General features: G+C 42.6%; 1 protein-coding gene across 3 annotated transcripts in view; it reads left to right on the forward strand.

Moving 5' to 3' along the window:
* The window catches only part of LOC133496193 (potassium channel subfamily K member 3-like), a 55357-nt gene that overhangs the window by 25723 nt on the left and 10816 nt on the right, over nucleotides 1–18818 (forward strand). For 2 of the 3 annotated variants that reach the window (XM_061811452.1, XM_061811453.1), the window contains exons 9-11: nucleotides 1756–1918; nucleotides 2431–2526; nucleotides 3728–4223. In XM_061811452.1, coding sequence (XP_061667436.1) covers nucleotides 3941–4223 — 283 coding nt within the window. In that variant the 5' untranslated portion in view covers nucleotides 1756–1918; nucleotides 2431–2526; nucleotides 3728–3940. Of the gene's footprint in view, nucleotides 1–664; nucleotides 1082–1755; nucleotides 1919–2430; nucleotides 2527–3727; nucleotides 4224–18818 lie in introns of those variants that run through there. The other variant, XM_061811454.1, reaches the window with a different exon arrangement.

The raw sequence follows: 18818 nt of genomic DNA on the forward strand, positions 1-18818 counted from the left end.
AGATTAGATTCCCATCAGAACATTTTTAAGAATTTTGTGTTTTTTCAAAGTTACACCGAAAATGTCAACAAACAAAAAATACATTACAATACAAATACATACCAAGCCAACTATATACTATAAATTTGAAATTGCCGCTTCCAACTTCCAACCACATGATATCCCCGTCTGTTTTTCTTGGTATAAAACTGAATTATTGTTTGCAGAATATCTTTTGCAATGCATGTTTAAAGCTGAATGATGCTCCCAAACAGTTTTAGGGTTAATGTTATGTTGCCCCCTATATTTAAAATACAGAATTAGCATTTTGGGCTATGTATGGTCTGTGCTTTCATCCTCAGTCACGTTGTGCCAAGGTGGAATTTTAACATTGTACACCATCTCATCCTGCACTTTGGCTTCAGACCAGACCGTTTTTACTCAAAAAAGAGAAAATCTCGTCCAGTTTCACCACTTGTTCTTCTCTTATTAACGTGTTTGTAATTATGAGTGTACCCCTTTAAAATGGGGGGATTATCAGGTAAACTAGGAAATAGAGTGTGTGGCCCGGTGTGGCCGAGCAACAGCTCTTTGTGAGAGGCTGCTGTGGTGCCATATTTAAAAAAAAAAAAAAAAAAGATGACGTTGCGAGGATAAGTGGCTAAGATGGATGGGTGGATGTAAATAAGGGGAGGATTTGTCTAAAATATTATTTGTTTGCCATTTAAAGTGCAAGCAGAGTTCTGTGATGCATATTTGTTTATTTAGATTTCAGTACCACAATAAGATAAATTAAAGTGGGGTTGTGTATGTTATACGCGTTATGTGCGCCCATACTCATTGTGTCCTGCAGAGGGCAGTGTTACCCTGAACAAAATGTTTTCTGTCCTGTTCGTGTGTTGTGTTCCAGCGTTGTTGGAATGTGTGCGTGTGTTTGTGTGAAAGAAAACAAAAGCAATGAGCACAATCATCTTTTTCCCGTCTGTAATATAAATATGGCTGGATAAAACTAAATACAAAAAGTTCTGCAAGAGTTATTCCTGCAGTTCAACATGCAATGGAGCACTCGAGAAAGTATTTTCATTTGACAACGACAAATAAGGTCAGTGGTTCCCTTTTCCACTTTATCCTGTTTTTCATTCAAGTGAACGACATTCTTTAAAACTCCTCAATGAAATCATTTTTTACACGGATTAACTAAGAAATGCCGGCTCTGCTCCCAAAAAATGAAAGTACTTCTTCGAGGTTGAGAAACTACATAGCTTGACATGAGAGCGAAGATTCTGGCATTTTTTAAAAAAGTATATATTTTTTATTTGTTGGATGCAGATCTTATCTGCGTTGACGGAAAAGCGGGGGTCTTTTCTTTCTTTCCCCTCCTTAAAAGTTGTTTTCAGGCGGATTACTGTTGGGTTGTAGTTGTGACGGATTGAGCTCTCTGGCGTCTTTCTTGCGAAAGCAACCGACTCGCAAGGGCCGCTGTTGGAAAAATAAATCTGAAAGCATATCAACACCTTTATCAACTGGCACGTAAATATTTATGCACACCGTCTTCATCTGTGCTACAAGAGGAGAAATTGCCTTCGAGCAAAGACACTTCAAATGCTTTTGTTCCTTAATAAAAAATGTATTTATGATTCCAGTTTTGTGTTGTGTGTTATTTTCATATGATTGAATACCTCGGTACACAAAATCCCACGTTTTAACTGAATGTTATTATGGACAAATTTGCTATATTTTGCATGCTGAATTCATGTTTTGTTTTTACACATGCAGAAAGCGGACAAAAATTTGCTGACTGTGCGCTAAAGTCGCAGGTTGTTGTAATCAATTAACAGTCCATGATGGTCGGAGGATTTCAAGATGGCGGGGGTCTGCGTATTTGTCTTTTGCTTGCAGCCTCAATGTGATATCCATCTTCAGTCTCCATCTGGACCAGGTAAACTATTTCCTTGCCTTATTGATATTCTTTGTCATTTTTAATTTCATTTCGTAAGTAGAGAGGTAGCACTGCACTTCTTGTGTGATAACTATGATGACGACAGCAAACAATTTCACACTTGCATTTAGTGTGCAGAACAACTCTTCAGAATGCAATAATCGAAATCAAACATCCTCGCCTGCTGTCTTATAATAAATCTAGAAGTGATGCTGAATGTTTATTTATCGACTTCATTAGTCATAGTTCAAACTGTTTTCTGCATCTAAAACTATAGTTAATCTGAAAAGGTATACTTTTTGCTCATATTTGGGGTATCTGGAACACATTAATTGGGTTTACTTTACTTCCTATGGGGAATATAAATTTGGTTTTTGTAGGATTTGGTTTAAGTCAGACATTCTGGAGCACATTTTTTCACAAAGCATTTAAATGAATCAACTTCACATCTTTTTCCCTTCATCGTATGAAGTTATTAAGAGATTTTAAATTGTGTGTGTTTTCGTGTGTAGGCTCCTACAGACAGCAGCTTTCGACGTGCCGCTGGATCCAGGTGTTCCAGGTCTTGTGTCCTCCCGGGTCATGAGCAAGTTCTGTACCGTGAAGAGGTTTGTTCAGTCTGTGATGTTTATTTGGGCTGCTGTCTGATCAAGGTCGGGTGTTTATTTACAGCATCGCATTGTCGCGGACGTAACAGCCAATCAAAAATGCAATTCATGCAATATGAATACTGTTTACCACCACTATTAAATTGATACTACTTACTTAAAAAATGACATAAAAGCGAAGCGTGGAGAGTCCCAAATGCTCGAGTGCATTCAATGAACGGGGCCGTCGTTGCCAAAGCCTGTCACGGATTAATGGCATATCAATTCATTTTAATGGGGGAATTCGATTTGATACACGACTAAACTGATCATTTATATTGATACATGACACGACTTTCCTGTATTTCCTTATCTATGAAGAGCTGACGACAGCATTGTTGTGTACCGAGCTAAAACCTCAGTGTACAGTGCCTGCACATAAGTAAAGGAAGACCTAAGGCATATACGTGTGCTTTCAAAGCTTGTGTTGTGATCAAAGTGTCATGGATTAATCAATGTATTGATTAGGTGGTTGCCTGGAGAACTCCAGGATGTGATTGGAGGATTTAGCGGGGGGGGGGGGGGGCTCGGTTACAGTTGACTTGACTGACCTGCTTATTAAAGGCGGGGTTATTTCTGGCACGGCTCATGGTGTGGAAGTTAGGGTTGATAGTTTCTTTGATGAATTTCAAATGACACGCTTTATTATATAAATATAAAATACATACAAAATGCATGTAATATGGCGGCACGGTGGATCAGCTGGTAAAGCGTTGGCCTCACAGTTCTGAGGTCCCTGGTTCAATCCTGGACCCGCCTGTGTGGAGTTTGCACGTTCTCCCCCGTGCCTGCGTGGGTTTACACCGGGTACTCCGGTTTCCTTCCGCATCCCAAAAGCATGCAACATCAATTGGACACTTGAAATTGCCCATAGGTGTGATTGTGAGTGCGACTGTTGTCTGTCTCCATGTGCCCTGCGATTGGCTGGCAACCAGTTCAAGGTGTACCCCGCCTCCTGCTTGTTGACAGCTGGGATAGGCTCCAGCACTCCCTGCTACCCTTGTGAGGATAAGCGGTGAAGCAAATGGATAGATGGATAGAGTCCTGATGTCCAAAATATAAAACAGAGTTCACAGCAGTGCACCGGGTGTTTGAAATGAGGCTGTGTTTTTGATTTCTCACACGCCCCCCCCCTCCCCTTTCTGGTCACATGTGCCATCAGGGGTGGGGAGTCCGCGGAGGAGTGGTGCTGAACGGACAGCTCCCGCCTTATAAAGTCCACGCGGAGCTCCCCCCACCCAAGAAGAGCAGCACAGCCATGAACCAGCCCAGCTCCCCGTCGTCCAGACCCGCGCTCGCTCTCTGCCCATCTGCCTGACACGCAGCCGCAGCAGCCGCAGCAGGAGCCGCCGCCGCCGCCGCCGGCGCAGCAGCCATGAAGAGGCAAAACGTGCGGACCTTGGCCCTCATCATCTGCACCTTCACCTACCTGATCGTGGGCGCCGCGATTTTCGACGCCCTGGAGTCGCAGACGGAGACCAGCCAGAGGCGGGAGGTGTCCCTGCGCCGGGACGAGCTCCTCCACACCTTCAACTTGTCCGCGGGGGACTTTGACAGGCTGGAGAAGGTGGTCCTGCAGCTCAAGCCGCACAAAGCCGGCGTGCAGTGGAAATTCGCCGGCTCCTTCTATTTCGCCATCACCGTGATCACCACGATCGGTAAGTCAGCCGTCACGTCAAACTCGAGTTGTTGTTTTCGACACCATGCGGTAGGTTTTCAAAACAAGAACTTCAAGAGCTTAAAAACTGAAATAAACGCGACGCACCACAGGTGTCCCCTTGCAGCACGTCACGTGAACGCCACAATGATTCAAGAAATACGCAAGTTTTATAAGTTATCTTTATAGGAATATATTTTATATCCAACATTTTAGGGTTTAATTTATTCCAATATTTAATCCCAACAGAAAAATAAAATATTTCGGAAAAATACAACTTTACATGTCCTATAAAAATAAATAGAATATTGAATAATGGTAATTATATGTAACAAATGGGAAATTATTGCTTAATCTTTTTGTTGATACATATGTATGTATTTATATGTAAATATATGTGTGTATACCATGTTTCTAACCTTTCTCTCTCTCTGGATCGCTCGCTCTCTCACTCTCTCTCTCTCTCCCCCCAGTATTTACTATATATTTGTGTCAAAAACAACACAGAACATCATCTAATCCGTCAAAATCAATTTGTTTAAAATTTACAATATTTTGGAGTAAAAATTCAGAATAATTGAAAACAATGTCTTATTCTTTTCCTTATTTTACATGCAAAATAGTATCTATTTTAATTTTTTTTCATTCACAAAATCGAAAATGATTTTTAAACATATTTTGTGTTCTCGTACCATTTTCAACAAAAACCTCACATTATATTCACTCTCATGAGTTACATGTTGCTTTCCAATGACAACTATTTGTTTTTTTTTGTGTCTGTTTACAAACTGAAAGACAAATCCTTGTAATCCAGTACATGCTGCGACAGCTCTAAATTCAAGTCTCAAAGCTGAAAAGTCATCACTAAAAATATGATTGCTGTCGTGACGCAGTAGAGGAGAGCACAATCACATATACTGTGTAAATAGCGTCCTTATGTTAACATAATAGCAGCGTGTTACCAAAAGCATGAAACGTACTTGAACTCCGAGGCAGCCACGCAAACGTGTTGTGTCTGGCCTCACAAAAAAAAAAAAAAAAAAAAAAAACCGAAGCTGAGAGGACAATTTTATAAATAGACAACATCGTTCCACATCGGAGCTTATTGAGCTCGGAGCATTTGGATGAATTACAGCATCGGGGGTCACCTTAAAGTCAAAAATGTCCCGCAGCCGTAGCGCCGCTTTAAATACAAACACACCCGAATAAGAAATTATGCTGCTCAGGATTTACGAAATGTGATTAGGAGATGCTCAAACGTTGGTGCGTCTTCTCTTTTTCTTGTGCTACTCCAGCCCCCCCACAAAAAAAATAAATAAAGAAAATAAAAGCCCTGCAGAGCATCTTATTGAGCTTACTGCCTTATAAATGAGCTTTTTCCTCTGGTGACTTTGCCTATTTTAGTTGTTTTGCATCACATTGCCCTCAAAACTAATTTCACTGCGAGGCCCGTCTATTATAAATGAAACCAGAAGGCGTATTTTGTGACTAGGTGATGTTTTTTTTTTTTAAAGCGGGGAATTTTTGCTTATGCACTTAATCATAGTTCATCTTAGCACAGTCTTGTCAGCGAGTCCTCTTGTGTTGAGGGGCCGAAGCAGGGCTGACCCGTGGCCCGCAACCCAATCAGACCTGGGCGGCTAATTACATACAAACCAAGCGACTGCGAAGCCCGCGGGCAGCGATGGGTGTTCCGAGGTGCCATTACATATTCATAATAACATTGTGTCGCGCGTTGGCCTCGTGGCTCCCAGCGTTGACGCTGAACTCTGTCCTCACTCAAGATCAAGCCGCAATGACCCACTGTCAAGCCGGCCGCATCCGAGCACCGTACGCCAGTCCTTCCCGAGCGGAACAGAGAACCAACATGTAAAAATAGACGCGAACCTCATTTTCCTTTTGGATATTCTTTGAAGTTCTAATAACTGTCACTTCAGAAATGAGGTCTTGCGCATCAGAGTCTCCCCCGAGGTGTCACAGTTGATGTGAGGACTGTGTGAGTCCGCCAAAAGAGAATCGCTCAAAATCTTGCGTCCGTTTCCATTACCTGTTTTATATTTTCTATACCATTTGTCCTCCTTGGGGGGACCCTATCACAGCTGGAGTCCCTCACATGACGCATATAGACTAGCAGCCATTTGCACACACATTCGCAACTATGGACGATTTAGTGCAGGGTTGCCCAGACTTTTTTTTTTTTTTTTTTTTTTTACCCCAAGAGCTACTTTTCAAGCAGCCAGCCTGTTTTTTTTTTATTTTTGTTTTTTTATAGAATGACCAAGTCACAAAGATCTACCCATCATAAAAATGCAAAACATATTTGTTTTAAAGTATAGTGAGGATTCTTTACATGTAAATGTATGTTTGTGTGCCTTGCATAACCGCATGAGCCAATATTGCAAAACACCACATACCTATGAACATTTTTTGTAACTGATCTCTGAGTTCAAATCTGAGAAATCTGAGTTCACGTTGACGATCACAACACTATATGAATGAAAATGCACATTTCACGTGGGATTTTAGCTCATGCACTTTTCTCATTCTCAGCTCGCTTTTCGGCGGAACGTCGGTGTCGTATTTGCCACGAACAGTTCGAAATGGCGCTCCGTATTTCACTGCACCGGCAGATGAGGCAAACGCACTTCGAGAATGACTTCGTGGAAGAAAAAAAAAAACTCAGCCTCCCATTCCGTATGAAAATGATACGTTTTTGTGTACTTCTTTGCTCCAGCATCCATACTCAGGTTTGATAAGATTTCTTTACTTTAATGAACCCGTTCGTGGACAGCGTCCCATTTTTGGGACATCATGATTTTCATGCATTATATGCTTCAGTATATCAAAATATTTAAGTGTTTAAATCTGATTCTGATTCGGTTTTTTTGGGACAATCTACTAAGAAAACCCAAGTACCCTCTCGCGGGCAGCGTCCCATTTTTGGGATGAGATTATAAATTGGTAAAGTTGTCATATAACTTAACCATAAATGAAAAAGAAGTGTTATTTCCTTGATTGTGGCCTGTTAGGAGGCTTTTATCTACAATAAGGCAAAAAATTGCCTCCCCGCTCATGAATGGGTTCAGAAAAAAGCGAGATCTTAAAATAGTGGGGGGAAATCGCTGACTAGCGTGTTTTCCTGTACCGTGTCGTCGTTTGCACATGCGCAGTGAGCTAAAGGTCAGAAATATACGGCTGAGGTCTCGTTTTTTTTTTTTTTTTCCTTTTCGGCACACCGTCGCGATCGACCAAGACTATCGCGATCGACGCATTGAGCACCCCTGATTTAGAGTGACGTAAAATTCATGTTTTTGGAATGTGCGGGGAAGTCGGAGGAGCGGGGAAAAAAAACAAATTGAGCACAGGAAGATGTGAGACAAGATTGGCACCTAGAACCTTCGAAGTGTAAGGGAGACGTGCTAACCCCTCGATAGCCGCGAGCTGACATCCATTGTTTGCGATCTATGCTTTCGACATAGCGTAAGTGACGAGAAGACGCTTTGATCATTCAAATCTGCGAGTCCTTTTAACGCCGAGGGTTGCGAGGAGGAAGACAAACGAGCTTGGAGCGAGGCAACGATCTCAAGATTGCAGGAGATTGGGCCAGCGCCGTGTGTGTTGGAGAGCGCTCTGTGTGGCAAACATGGACGCCGAGGGGGATGGCCCGTGGAAGGAAAAATCGGCGGGGCGTGTGTCACATGTGCGAGCGCACTTGAAGGTCAGGCGGACTGCGGTGACGACAGACATGAGAAGTGACTTATTGCGCGCGTCCTCTGGCTGTTATCTGAATGCCATCAGATTCGAAACACGTGAGGGACTTGTGTTATTCCTATGCGGCTGCACTTATTCAATATTTCGGTATATGGTATGTATGACCAGTTATTTTGAAACAATATCAGAGATTGGAGGGAGTAATTTGGGGGCTCTGTTGTGGTTCGCTCGACTTTCCTTTTCCTGCTGGTAGCAAAGCTGTTTTTTGTTTTTTTTTTTTTTTTAGTGCCCATGGCAAAGAAAATACTGAAAAAATAACCAAGAACAATTTTTACAAACCCGAGCGAAGGTGCATGCTCGTGCTATAATCGGCTTTTTTTTTTGGGCACCGCCCTCATGTGGAGTCGTCATTGCTCCGGTCAAGTGGGCCACCCGGTCAACATGTTTTGATACCGAGAATTTATTCATTTTTTTAAGCAGATTTTCTGCTTGAAAACCAATGTATACAACAACAGAGATGTTCGAATTCCAAGATTCTGCTGTCCCTTGTACATGGTAACTTCTGTACAAATATTCCATCCAGCCATCCATTTTCTTAGCTGCTTATCCTCACAAGGGTCGCGGGGAATGCTGGAGCCTATCCCAGCTGTCAACGGGCAGGACGCAGGGTAGACCCTGAACTGGTTGTCGGCCAATCGCAGGCCACATAGAGAAAAACAACAGTTGCACTCACAATCACACCTTTGGGCAATTTAGAGTGCCCAATTAATGTTGCATGTTTTTGGGATGTGGGAGGAAACGGGTGTTCCCGGAGAAAACCCACGCAGGCACGGGGAGAACATGCAGACTCCACACAGGTGGGACCGGGATCGAACCCGGGGCCCTCAGAACTGTGAGCCCAACACGTTTCTAGATGATCTACAGTGCCGCCCTGTACAAATATTGAAGTATTGAATTCATTACTCAGTAAAAAGCTAAATGAGGGATAGGCTTTTGGCTCCATGCTGTGCAAACTGAATTGCTTTATCTTTATGGCATCTTAGCATTGATGACAAAAATGTACATTTGCGATATTGTTGAAATGACACTTTAACTGCTGCTTAATGCGCTTGGTTGTTTCATACGTCGCGGAGGGAACGCTCTCCCTCAGATGTTCCAAGTCGTTAAAAGCACCTCTGCTACATTTTGTTTTAGCAAGGCGGTGATTGGCAAAAATAAATGTATAAATAATAAAATAAATCCATCCATCTGCCCGTTTTCCAGAGCGCTTGTCCTCATTAGAGTCACAGGTGAGCTCCAGCTTGTCACATTCGATTCTTATTGACAGCTTTTTATTTTTATTCCCTCCATTTGAAAACAGACAGCAATTCTTTCTACCCCTAACCTTTGCCAAAATACAGGTGCATAAAAAAAAATTGCATATTTAGAGGGGCCCAGCTATGCATTTTTAATCATAATTGCTTATATTAAAGACTTTGTTGTTACTCAGTCATCATTGGCGGTTAGTGCAGTATTTGTTTGCGTGCACGGAGACGCAACTATTCGTGCAGAGGATAATTGATATCAGATGTTCAACTAGCTACGTCTCGCTGGTGTTTGCGGGAAATCTTCTGACAGTTGCTAATTGTGTGTAACATTTGACAAACGGCGAGGGGTTAGCACGTCACAGCGCAGGAGAGAAAATACTCTTACCCAGAGAGAACGACACACTCGGGTCAAATCGTAGAACGCCGAGTCCAAGGCAAACATGGCCAAGCAGCATTTGGCGATCGTGTTGCAAAAAAATTGGAATAAGTTGCCAACATCGGTGATGTCAGCCAAGTGTGAATGTTTTCAATCCAGGTTGTTTTTTAATCATATTTCTCGCACTGTGTGTTGTTTTCAATTGTACATACTTTCATTTTTCATTTTTTATACCTATATATTGTCATTTTTAAGGGTTAGGGTTAGCAAATTTATTTGTATAGTGCACTGGATACACGAGGTAACTTAATGCACTTTACATCATTAAAAGCATTTAAATACATAAAATAAAACATTTGAAAAAGTACAATTAAGGTGGCACCGTGGATCAGCTGTAAAGTGTCCCTGGTTCAATCCCGGACCCCGTCTGTGTGGAGTTGATGTGTTCTCCCCGTGCCTGCGTGGGTTTTCTCCGGGCACTCTGGTTTCCTCCCACCTTCCAAAAACACGCAAGATTAATTGGACACTCTTAAATTGCCCCGAGGTGTGATTGCGAGTGCGGCTGTTTGTCTCTACGTGCCCTGCGATTGGCTGGCAACCAGTTCAGCGTGTACCCCGCCTCCTGCACCGTTGACAGCTGGGATAGGCTCCAGCACTCCCCGCGACCCTCATGAGGATAAGCGGCAAAGAAAATTGATGGATGGATGGATGTGTAATGCAGTATACTATGTGATACTAGACCTCCGGTACTATACTAGAGTAACCGTTGCAGTATTGAGAAAGAATTTGTCTGGTTAAATTGGGCCACGGTCCAGCACTCCCCGCGACCCTCGTGAGGATAAGCGGCAAAGAAAATGGATGGATAGTTTGGCGAGATAAACCGGGTCGAAACACATTTTAATCCATTAAGTTCCCTTGGCAATAATAATTTAACATGCAAAATGCCTTTTAAGATTGAGACACATGCTTTTATCAACTGCAAAAAACAAACAAAAAAAATTGTCATCTTATTCGTGTTGGATTTTACGAATCGGAGGCATTTTCGTTCAAGTTTACTTTGACTTTGGCGTTAATGTTTTTCAAGTGGTTTTAACAAAACGACTTTCATCCCGACCTCATTTTGCCTCCCACTTCGTTTGACTTTATACCTTCAGTGTCCTTGGAAAGTGTGACGTAATGGAAATTCTTACTCTCGTGTTGTGAATCATAGGTGGTGTATTTCAAAGTTGATCACGTCGACGGGAGTGACTCTCATCTCCTCTCCTCGCCGCCGCTCACTTCACGTGACTCACGCGAGCGGCCATTGTTTACCTCTCGCACGTCTGCTTTATGCTCCGCTGCCTCAATGGAAAGTTGCCTGACTCGCTAAACAAAACATTTGTATTTCTTCGACTCGGCGGTCCGGCCAGATTGCTGCGATTGGAACCCGACCAAACCAAATAGTGCGCGCTAGTGAGGGCTGAGTGTGTTTAACTTGAAGCTCTCTTTTGACCTTATTCCCGGTTATAAATATACACCTCGTGACGGACACGAAGAATAAGCTTTAGTCCGACGAGCTGGCTCTTCTGAACTTTTATTTTGTGTGTGAAAAGAAAGAATCTCATGCCCTGGAAGATGACTCATGTGCCTCCACGCAACCAAGAATGTTTAGCATTAACGTCCTCATCTTGCCGGTGGACATTTGAAATTAATTATAAAGACATGTCATCGTTCCCCAAGAACAAGCTGACAATTTTGCAACCATAGGCCAAAAAAAAAAAATTGATGGTCTGCTCATGCCGAATATTAGTAGTAGTACTGTTGATGCGAGTTCCCCCTCGGAAAAATACAACCCGGTCTCGACTTTCACTATTTCTCTAATGGCTCCCAAAGAAAGATAAGCTCACCACTCCAGGCATGTAACATGAAGCTTCGTGCGTGGAAGCCTCCCTCCCGCGTTCACACGGCCGCCGTCTCCCGCCGTTCTCCTCCCGTGGCCCGAAAAGGAAAGGTATTGGGAACGTGAGTCGCGCGTAGACACTTTGGTTATGATTGCCAGAACAATGATTGGATTAAAGCGGCGGTTGCTGGTGGCCCTAAACAAATGTTTACAGGACGAGTTCAGGGTTCGTCGAAACATTTTGGTCTCCTTCGCAGTGGAGGGATTGCAAGGGGGGAAATGTTTTATGGCTTGTGCGAGATGGACAAAAGCAATCAAATATGTAAACATACAATAAGAAAAAGGAAGTGCGAGGAAATTTGCATTTAAGGAGCCTTAAAAGCTCTTCTAAAACAATAATAGAAGACATTTGCTTGCGGAGTCAAATTGCACGAGTTGTTAGCGCCGTAAAACAAACAGACCTGCCAATAAATTTAACAAAAGGCAGTCTTTTAAGCAGGCTTTGTTTTATATGTGTGCACAGCCGTGACGCTCTTATTTCTGGTCTCAACATTTATACATTTTATTTATTTTATGAGCACGTAGGGTTAGGGGTGTGCAAACTGAAGAGAAAAATAAAGCAAAAGGGGGCCCAGTCTGACTATGGTTCATCAAATCGTTTATTAAATGTGCTAAAACTACAAAGTACTGTCAGTTAAAAACGGTTTAAAAAAAAAAAAAAACATCTCAGCTTTGTTAAACCAAGTAGTGATGAGCATTATTGGATTATTTTATTATATGATATTATTATTTATTTTATATATATATATATATATATATATAAAATTCTATAATTATTATAATATATATATAATATCCTATATATAGCATACTGTATATTTATATGCATTATAATTATATATAATATATATTATATAATTTATATAGAGATAGAATCTATTAATAATTATTTTCATTATATTTTAGGAGGATTTAAAATGTTCATTCTACATATTTTAAAAATGGCCAAAATGCCTCCTGGGCCAGACTTTGGACACAAAATGTGCAAAACGTTTTCGTATGGAGATAAACTACAATATGCATTCACGTATTTTTGACTCGTAGCAGATGTTATATAACCAAAGCTATAATTATTAAAATCAATAAACCTTCCCAGAGATCCTCTTAAAATACAGTAGAAAAACAAATAGAAGCCCCAATTTCAGAAAAATGAGGAATGCTCCAAAATCATCAGTCTGGAACATTCCGCAGGCGAACAGGTTGAGCGGAAACACGTCAGTGTCGCGATTGGGTAGAAAATATTTGGCGCAAATAGAATTGTGAGTTGTATCACATGAGCTTCCATTTGTGATTTGCAAATTTTGCAGAAATATTTGCAAGGCCGAGATGCGTTTTTGGGATTTGGTGACTGATGCTTCCCAGTTGATCGACATTAGTTTGAAATTGAAAAAAAGTTTCAAATGAATACAAACATTTAAAAACAACTTAGTGAGCCTGCCTGATTTGCGTAACTCGCACTATTCAAAAAGCCACAGAAAAATAAAACCACACGTAAAGACTCAATGCTCAGGACCTGCGCGACGATCGGCGAAGAATTTAAATCCAGGAGCGACTTGTTCTACTGGACCGCTGCGCGACTTGCTGAGAGGATCAATAGCTTTTGCCATCTCGTTTCGAAGCTCGTAATGAGGCAAGAAGCACCGTCGGACACGCCGCACTTTATTCCTCAACTCAATTCGATGTCTAGGCCACTACAAACAACGGCAGCTGGAACAAAGTGCTGAACTTCAATAAAAAGCAAACATGAATGATAAGACAATAGAATAGACGTAATGAAAAAACATTGCCAACAATCAAAATAAAACAAATAAACAAAGCCACTAAAACAAGGGCTGAGTCACATTCTGTGTTGTGAGGAATTTAAAAAAAAAAAAAAAATTGGGGCACCTATTTCATGTTCCTATTAAAATGGGAGCAACCGGGAAAATTTTGAAGCATGACTGGCTGACTCCAAAGTGCAGTTCATGACAATAATTCAGTCAAAATGTGGTGAAGACGTGTGGATTACTATTATTTAAAGTGCAACTGGTTGAGAAAATATTTTTTTTGGAATGTGAAAACACCAAGCACAGCTACATAAAAATGAATATTAAACACAATGGTTAGAGTTTCCGATGCAACGGGCAGCTTCAAAACATAGATACAAGTCTCCGTGCGATATAAAAAGCAAATACCGAGTCGCACGACCACCGTAGAGAATTCGTCCCAGGGGAACGCACGGCATCACGAACTGCAGCGCTCACACCTATTTTTCGACGGTATAGGTGGGTGGACGGGGGTTTTCATTTCAGCTGACTGTGTTTTGATATGTTGCCCCAAGCACTGAGCTCTGTCTCCAAACTATTTAAATGATGGGAGAGCCACGGTCAACACAGCAGCTTTTACGCTTGCCCACCCAAATATCAAATTTCCACACTAAACCTTTGTTGGTGCGCCACTTGTGTCAGCGGTGAGGATGGCAAACAACAACGGCAGACAAAAGAAACTATTCTTTTAATTGACCTTTGTTTCGTTATCTAGACTCTTGCCACGAAGTCATACCACAGAACAAAGGTCCAGATGAGGGCTTTCCAGGTGTATAATTACTATATATATGAAAAAACGCGTACGGGTGTTGTCAGTCATGCCCGCAGATATAAAGTTACGGGTGTGTGTTCTGTTTGTAATTATGAGTGTACCTCTTTAAGAGCAGAGGGGGAGGGGCGGTGTCAGGTAAACTAGGAAGTAGAAGTAGGCTCAGCAGCAGCTCGTTGTTAAAGACCGTGTACTTAATGACGTCAGGCTGCGCTGGATCGGTTTTCATGTGCACTGAGTGCGTGCAACGAGTGTGCAATTGCCTAGTGGTGCAGCTTCGAGGGAACATTGGTCAAGATTACTAAATAAAACAAGCGACGTCTTTCAATATCTATGTATTTCTACTCGTAACAAATTTTACACGCGTGACTGATGTGATAATTCCCCCAACCTGCTAATGACCCTCACCTGTCATCAACCCTAAAACCATCAGTAATCACCGTACAGTCTGCGGTGCACTTTGGAAAAGGTGACGTTAATAGCGTATTGGTAGTGTTAAGCAAAAACCGCACAAACGGGTTTCTGGGAACAAACGTGGCAGACGTGCAGAGACCCCAGAAGATTGAGGCGAGGACCGGATTATGCACGGCCGTCAATACAATCGTCGATTTTCACCGGTACAGTCCTCTTGCATCGGGGTCAAATCATCCGACAAGGCTGATGTGGAACAGTCTGGAATTGTAGGCTGAAATGTTTGAGATTGCTCGGCCTCGTGGCTGTTTGGCACTTTTCTGAGAAGCACTGTATTCTCGCCCGGTGAGTTCATGGCCATCCCATTGGTGACGACGTGCGTTTCAACCTCGTCAACTCTAGACGATAACATTCTTCTATACTTCCAAGTTCAGCACTTTTGTAAACGTCCTTCTCCATTATCACCACATGATGAACTCCGCTCCAAAATACAATAAATGCAACAATGGAAAAAAAAATAAATGAACTTACCTAGCTGTGTTGTTCTATTGTGGACCGACCAAACGATCTTTTGTTGAGCATCTTTAAAGCGAGTGAGTCAAGAACTTATCTTACCGCGCTAAAATAGAACGTTTGCCATTATTTGCAATTTTCTCTGACCAATCGAAATGGATAATTGCGCAAGACTACATCATGTCTAGTCCAAGTTGGTCACAGGACCGGAGCGATTTGGTCGGCTTATGCGCCGTCTCCAAGGAGAATTTCTTTTCCAATTCATCTTCACCATCCGTTTCATATTGCAGCATGCCAACCTGAATAGAGTGTCACACGTGGGGGCTGGGGGAGGCGTGGGGCGTAATGATAATAACAATAACAGTCACAGGTGAGTTGTGCTTCCCCTTGAGCGCTGCCGTCGTAGCGCAAGCTTATGAGCGCACATAAAGTAGGTGGGGAAATAAGAGCTGCAAATACTTTGATAACCTCGGGCTGGAACAACAGACTGTGCGTCTTTTCTTACCTCCGCAACGCCACCGTCGCTATCGTCGCGAGGGATCGGTCCGCAGCTTCCCGTCGAGGGGGAATCGGCGATGAGTGCGCAGCGGGTTTTATGTAACGATTAAAGGCGAAGAGGAAAAAAAAACAAAACAATTCCCAATGCAAATGGATTCTCAAATGTGCCGAGAGACTCTGAGGCTGAAAAGTGAAGATACGCTTGCATTTTCTCTTTCGGCCGCCAGAGTGGAACCCCCGCCTCAGTTAATTAGCTGTACGAAAGGTGAAACGCACGAGTACTTTTTCAGTAGGATTACGCCAACTCTAAATTACCTAATCTGCAACAATTTGGACACAGACTTTACATTATGGAGCAGATTTGAATAAAAATCCAGATTGAGCAATTTAACGCAACAAATCCGGTTGTGGTGAGAAAAGCGAGCTGTGGATAGAGTTGACACCTGCTTTGGAATGTGCTTCACTGCCATCTGCAGGAGTGGAGGGGAATAGATGTGCTTAAACTGTGAGGAACGGGTGTTTAAATTTGAGTTTTGATTTTGCTTGGTTCCACTTTGTGGGACGATGGAATTTACAGTAAAGAATACACGATGCCATCATTTTTTTTCCACCATTATTATTATTTTATTATTATTTTCACTTGCAGGACATGTAAATATGATTTGTAAAGATTTTGCTAAAATAGTAGATTATTGAATTTGTCATAATTCCTTCAGATCATGATCCAGAATACTCTTTGCGAAAGCCTCTCACCAGGCGTAACGTGCATGACGTACATGAGAAAATACAAATTCCAATATGTCAGCTTGTCCATTTGTATGAAGTCTTGCCCCAGATAGATATTCAGTTCCTGTGTGACCCGGTCCGGTCAGGTGAAGCTGCAGATTGAGTGGAGGTGGAGCAGCTCCACGGCCTGTCTGCGAGCACTCGCCATCTGCGCCGCCCAAGGGATTGGTCGTCCCACAAAAGTCGTTGACACGACCTGGCGCGGACGATTCAAACCCTTTTTTTTTTAATCCTCTCCTCAATGATTATATTCCAGTCCAAAATGCCACACTGTATTCATGAAGTAGGACAAAATTTTTCCAATAAATAGGAATGATTTATACTTGCATCATGCGGGATCTTACAACTAAATATGTTTATTTACAATGTAAGCGCTCAGAGATAAAAAAAAAAAAAAAAAAACACATAGACGTAATGCATCCCAATGCTGCGCGCAATGTAGTTTGTGCCACCGGGTTTTGATGTTTATCAGCGGGGCCTCTCAGTGTCCCCGTTTAATCCGGACCCTTTTTTTCCCCCCCCATATTGCATTAATGCTTTCAGGAAGTAAACCGATCGCTGTGTTATGTGCCCGGTTACACCGCCGGCGCGAGTCACTTTAGGACAGCATCTGCTGCCTTAAAAAAAAAATAAAAAATACTGCGCCAGTCGAAACGCGGGCACGGATCATTAGAGTCGGCTGGCAGAAACAGGTGAGCGCACCACAAAATGTGAACAGAGAGATAACGCCGGAGAAATGATACTGCAAAGCGGCAGCTATTTTTTTTGTGCGGCAAATTTCCATAAAACATAAGGCATGAAACTGCAGTATTTGATTAAATTGCGCTTGGCTCACAAGTTTTGTTTTGTCACTTTTATTACATGAGTAGTCCTTTCACTTGGCATTAACGAATAACTTTTTTTTCCCCGATGTAGTTCAATCGTATCCGAGATCCGCAGAAACGAGTCATTTAGGGATACTGGTAACTATTTCTGTGTGTTGCCGTGCAGTCTTTGGGTCTCGTATTTCTCAGGACTGATCACGTGGAGCACCGCGACGGACTTGTGATTCGCTATATTTTCATTGCATGTCCTGTATGTGTTGGCGGTGCTCCAAAAGAATCTATTTGAGATTCTCATCACACAATATGCTCTTTTCCTCTCTTTTTCTTCACTTTTTGGTCTGTAGTCTGCCCACGCAGGCGCACTCTGAAAGCCCAAATTGGGCACTTGAACCACATCCGCCACTTCTTTGACCTGACCTCTTAAAAGCCCGTGACTCCAAATCTTTGCTTATGCTTAAATGGGCCTTAAAAGTTACATTTTGTTTGTTTAGCACACTTTAAGAACTACTGGTTTAGGCGATTGCCTGGGTTGCCGACGCTGTTGCGACATCGACATGCGTCATCGACAGCTGTCGCACGTCTGCCTCACAATGGCTGGTTCGCCTGTGACGTCACGCTTGCTCATCGGTGTACTTGACCGCCATTGTTGTGGTCATCGTGCCAGATTTTTGTTGCGTCTACGGATGTGGAAATCGCGGAAACAGAAACATTGGGAAGCGATTTTTCCGTGTTCCGAAGATTAGGTTGCATGAAGGAGAAGATACAATGGAGTTATCGAAAAAACGGCAAATATACGACGTGCAGATCTGAACGAAGCCCGAGTAAACAAGGCAAATGGTTATTTGAAAGTCAGTTCTGATGATTTTGTAAGCGGGAAGCATGTGTATCTCTAGTGTCCGGATATTCTACTTCAAGGAAGTCTTTCAGATCCTTTGAAAGTACGTCGTTGTGGAGAGTATGCGGATCGATATCTTCAAAGAGTTTGATCTTCTGTACAGGTCTAGCTTTGGCGACATCATCGAGTGGTGATCATGATGTCGTCTGCCTAGCTGGTCTGTAGAAATGGCGGCGATTATCACGCGATTGCGACCCGTGGATTCGGGGAATCGGTGTTCAAATCTCCTCTTTGGCCCGGGGTTTTGCGTGTTCCTCGAGTGCTACTATGCGTTTTCTTCACTTACTCCAAAGGCATGCACGTTTGGCTTATTGAAGACTGAACAGTCCTAAGGGTTCGACGTTTGCGTTAATGGTTGCCGACGCTGCGATTGAATGTCAACCAGTCCAAGGTGTAACGAGCCCAAAGTCCGCCAGGACGGGGTCCACCTCACACGAGGACAGGCGTTCGAGAAAATTGATGGACGGATACGTTTTCCACGTTTAGTGAAATTGAAGGCCCCTTGAGTCTTTCTAAACTACGTCTATACTTCTTTCCCGACCCTTCGCTGGGCCCCGCGCACAAGTCTGCATCCAGCATGTCTCAGCTCCATAAATCACGTGATTTATTTAATTAGTCAGCCCCCTCGTCGAGATCTCACACTCTACTTGGAATAGCTCGCTTACTGAGCTCATGGAAAACTTAACATCTGCCAAGTTTTCCTCGCGAATCCCCTAAAAAGGAACCTGAGGAGTACGCGCAGAACTGGACCTTGTTTTATTT

The sequence above is a fragment of the Syngnathoides biaculeatus genome, chromosome 23 (genome assembly GCF_019802595.1).
Source record: "Syngnathoides biaculeatus isolate LvHL_M chromosome 23, ASM1980259v1, whole genome shotgun sequence".
In the NCBI taxonomy this organism is placed as follows: Eukaryota; Metazoa; Chordata; class Actinopteri; order Syngnathiformes; family Syngnathidae; genus Syngnathoides; species Syngnathoides biaculeatus.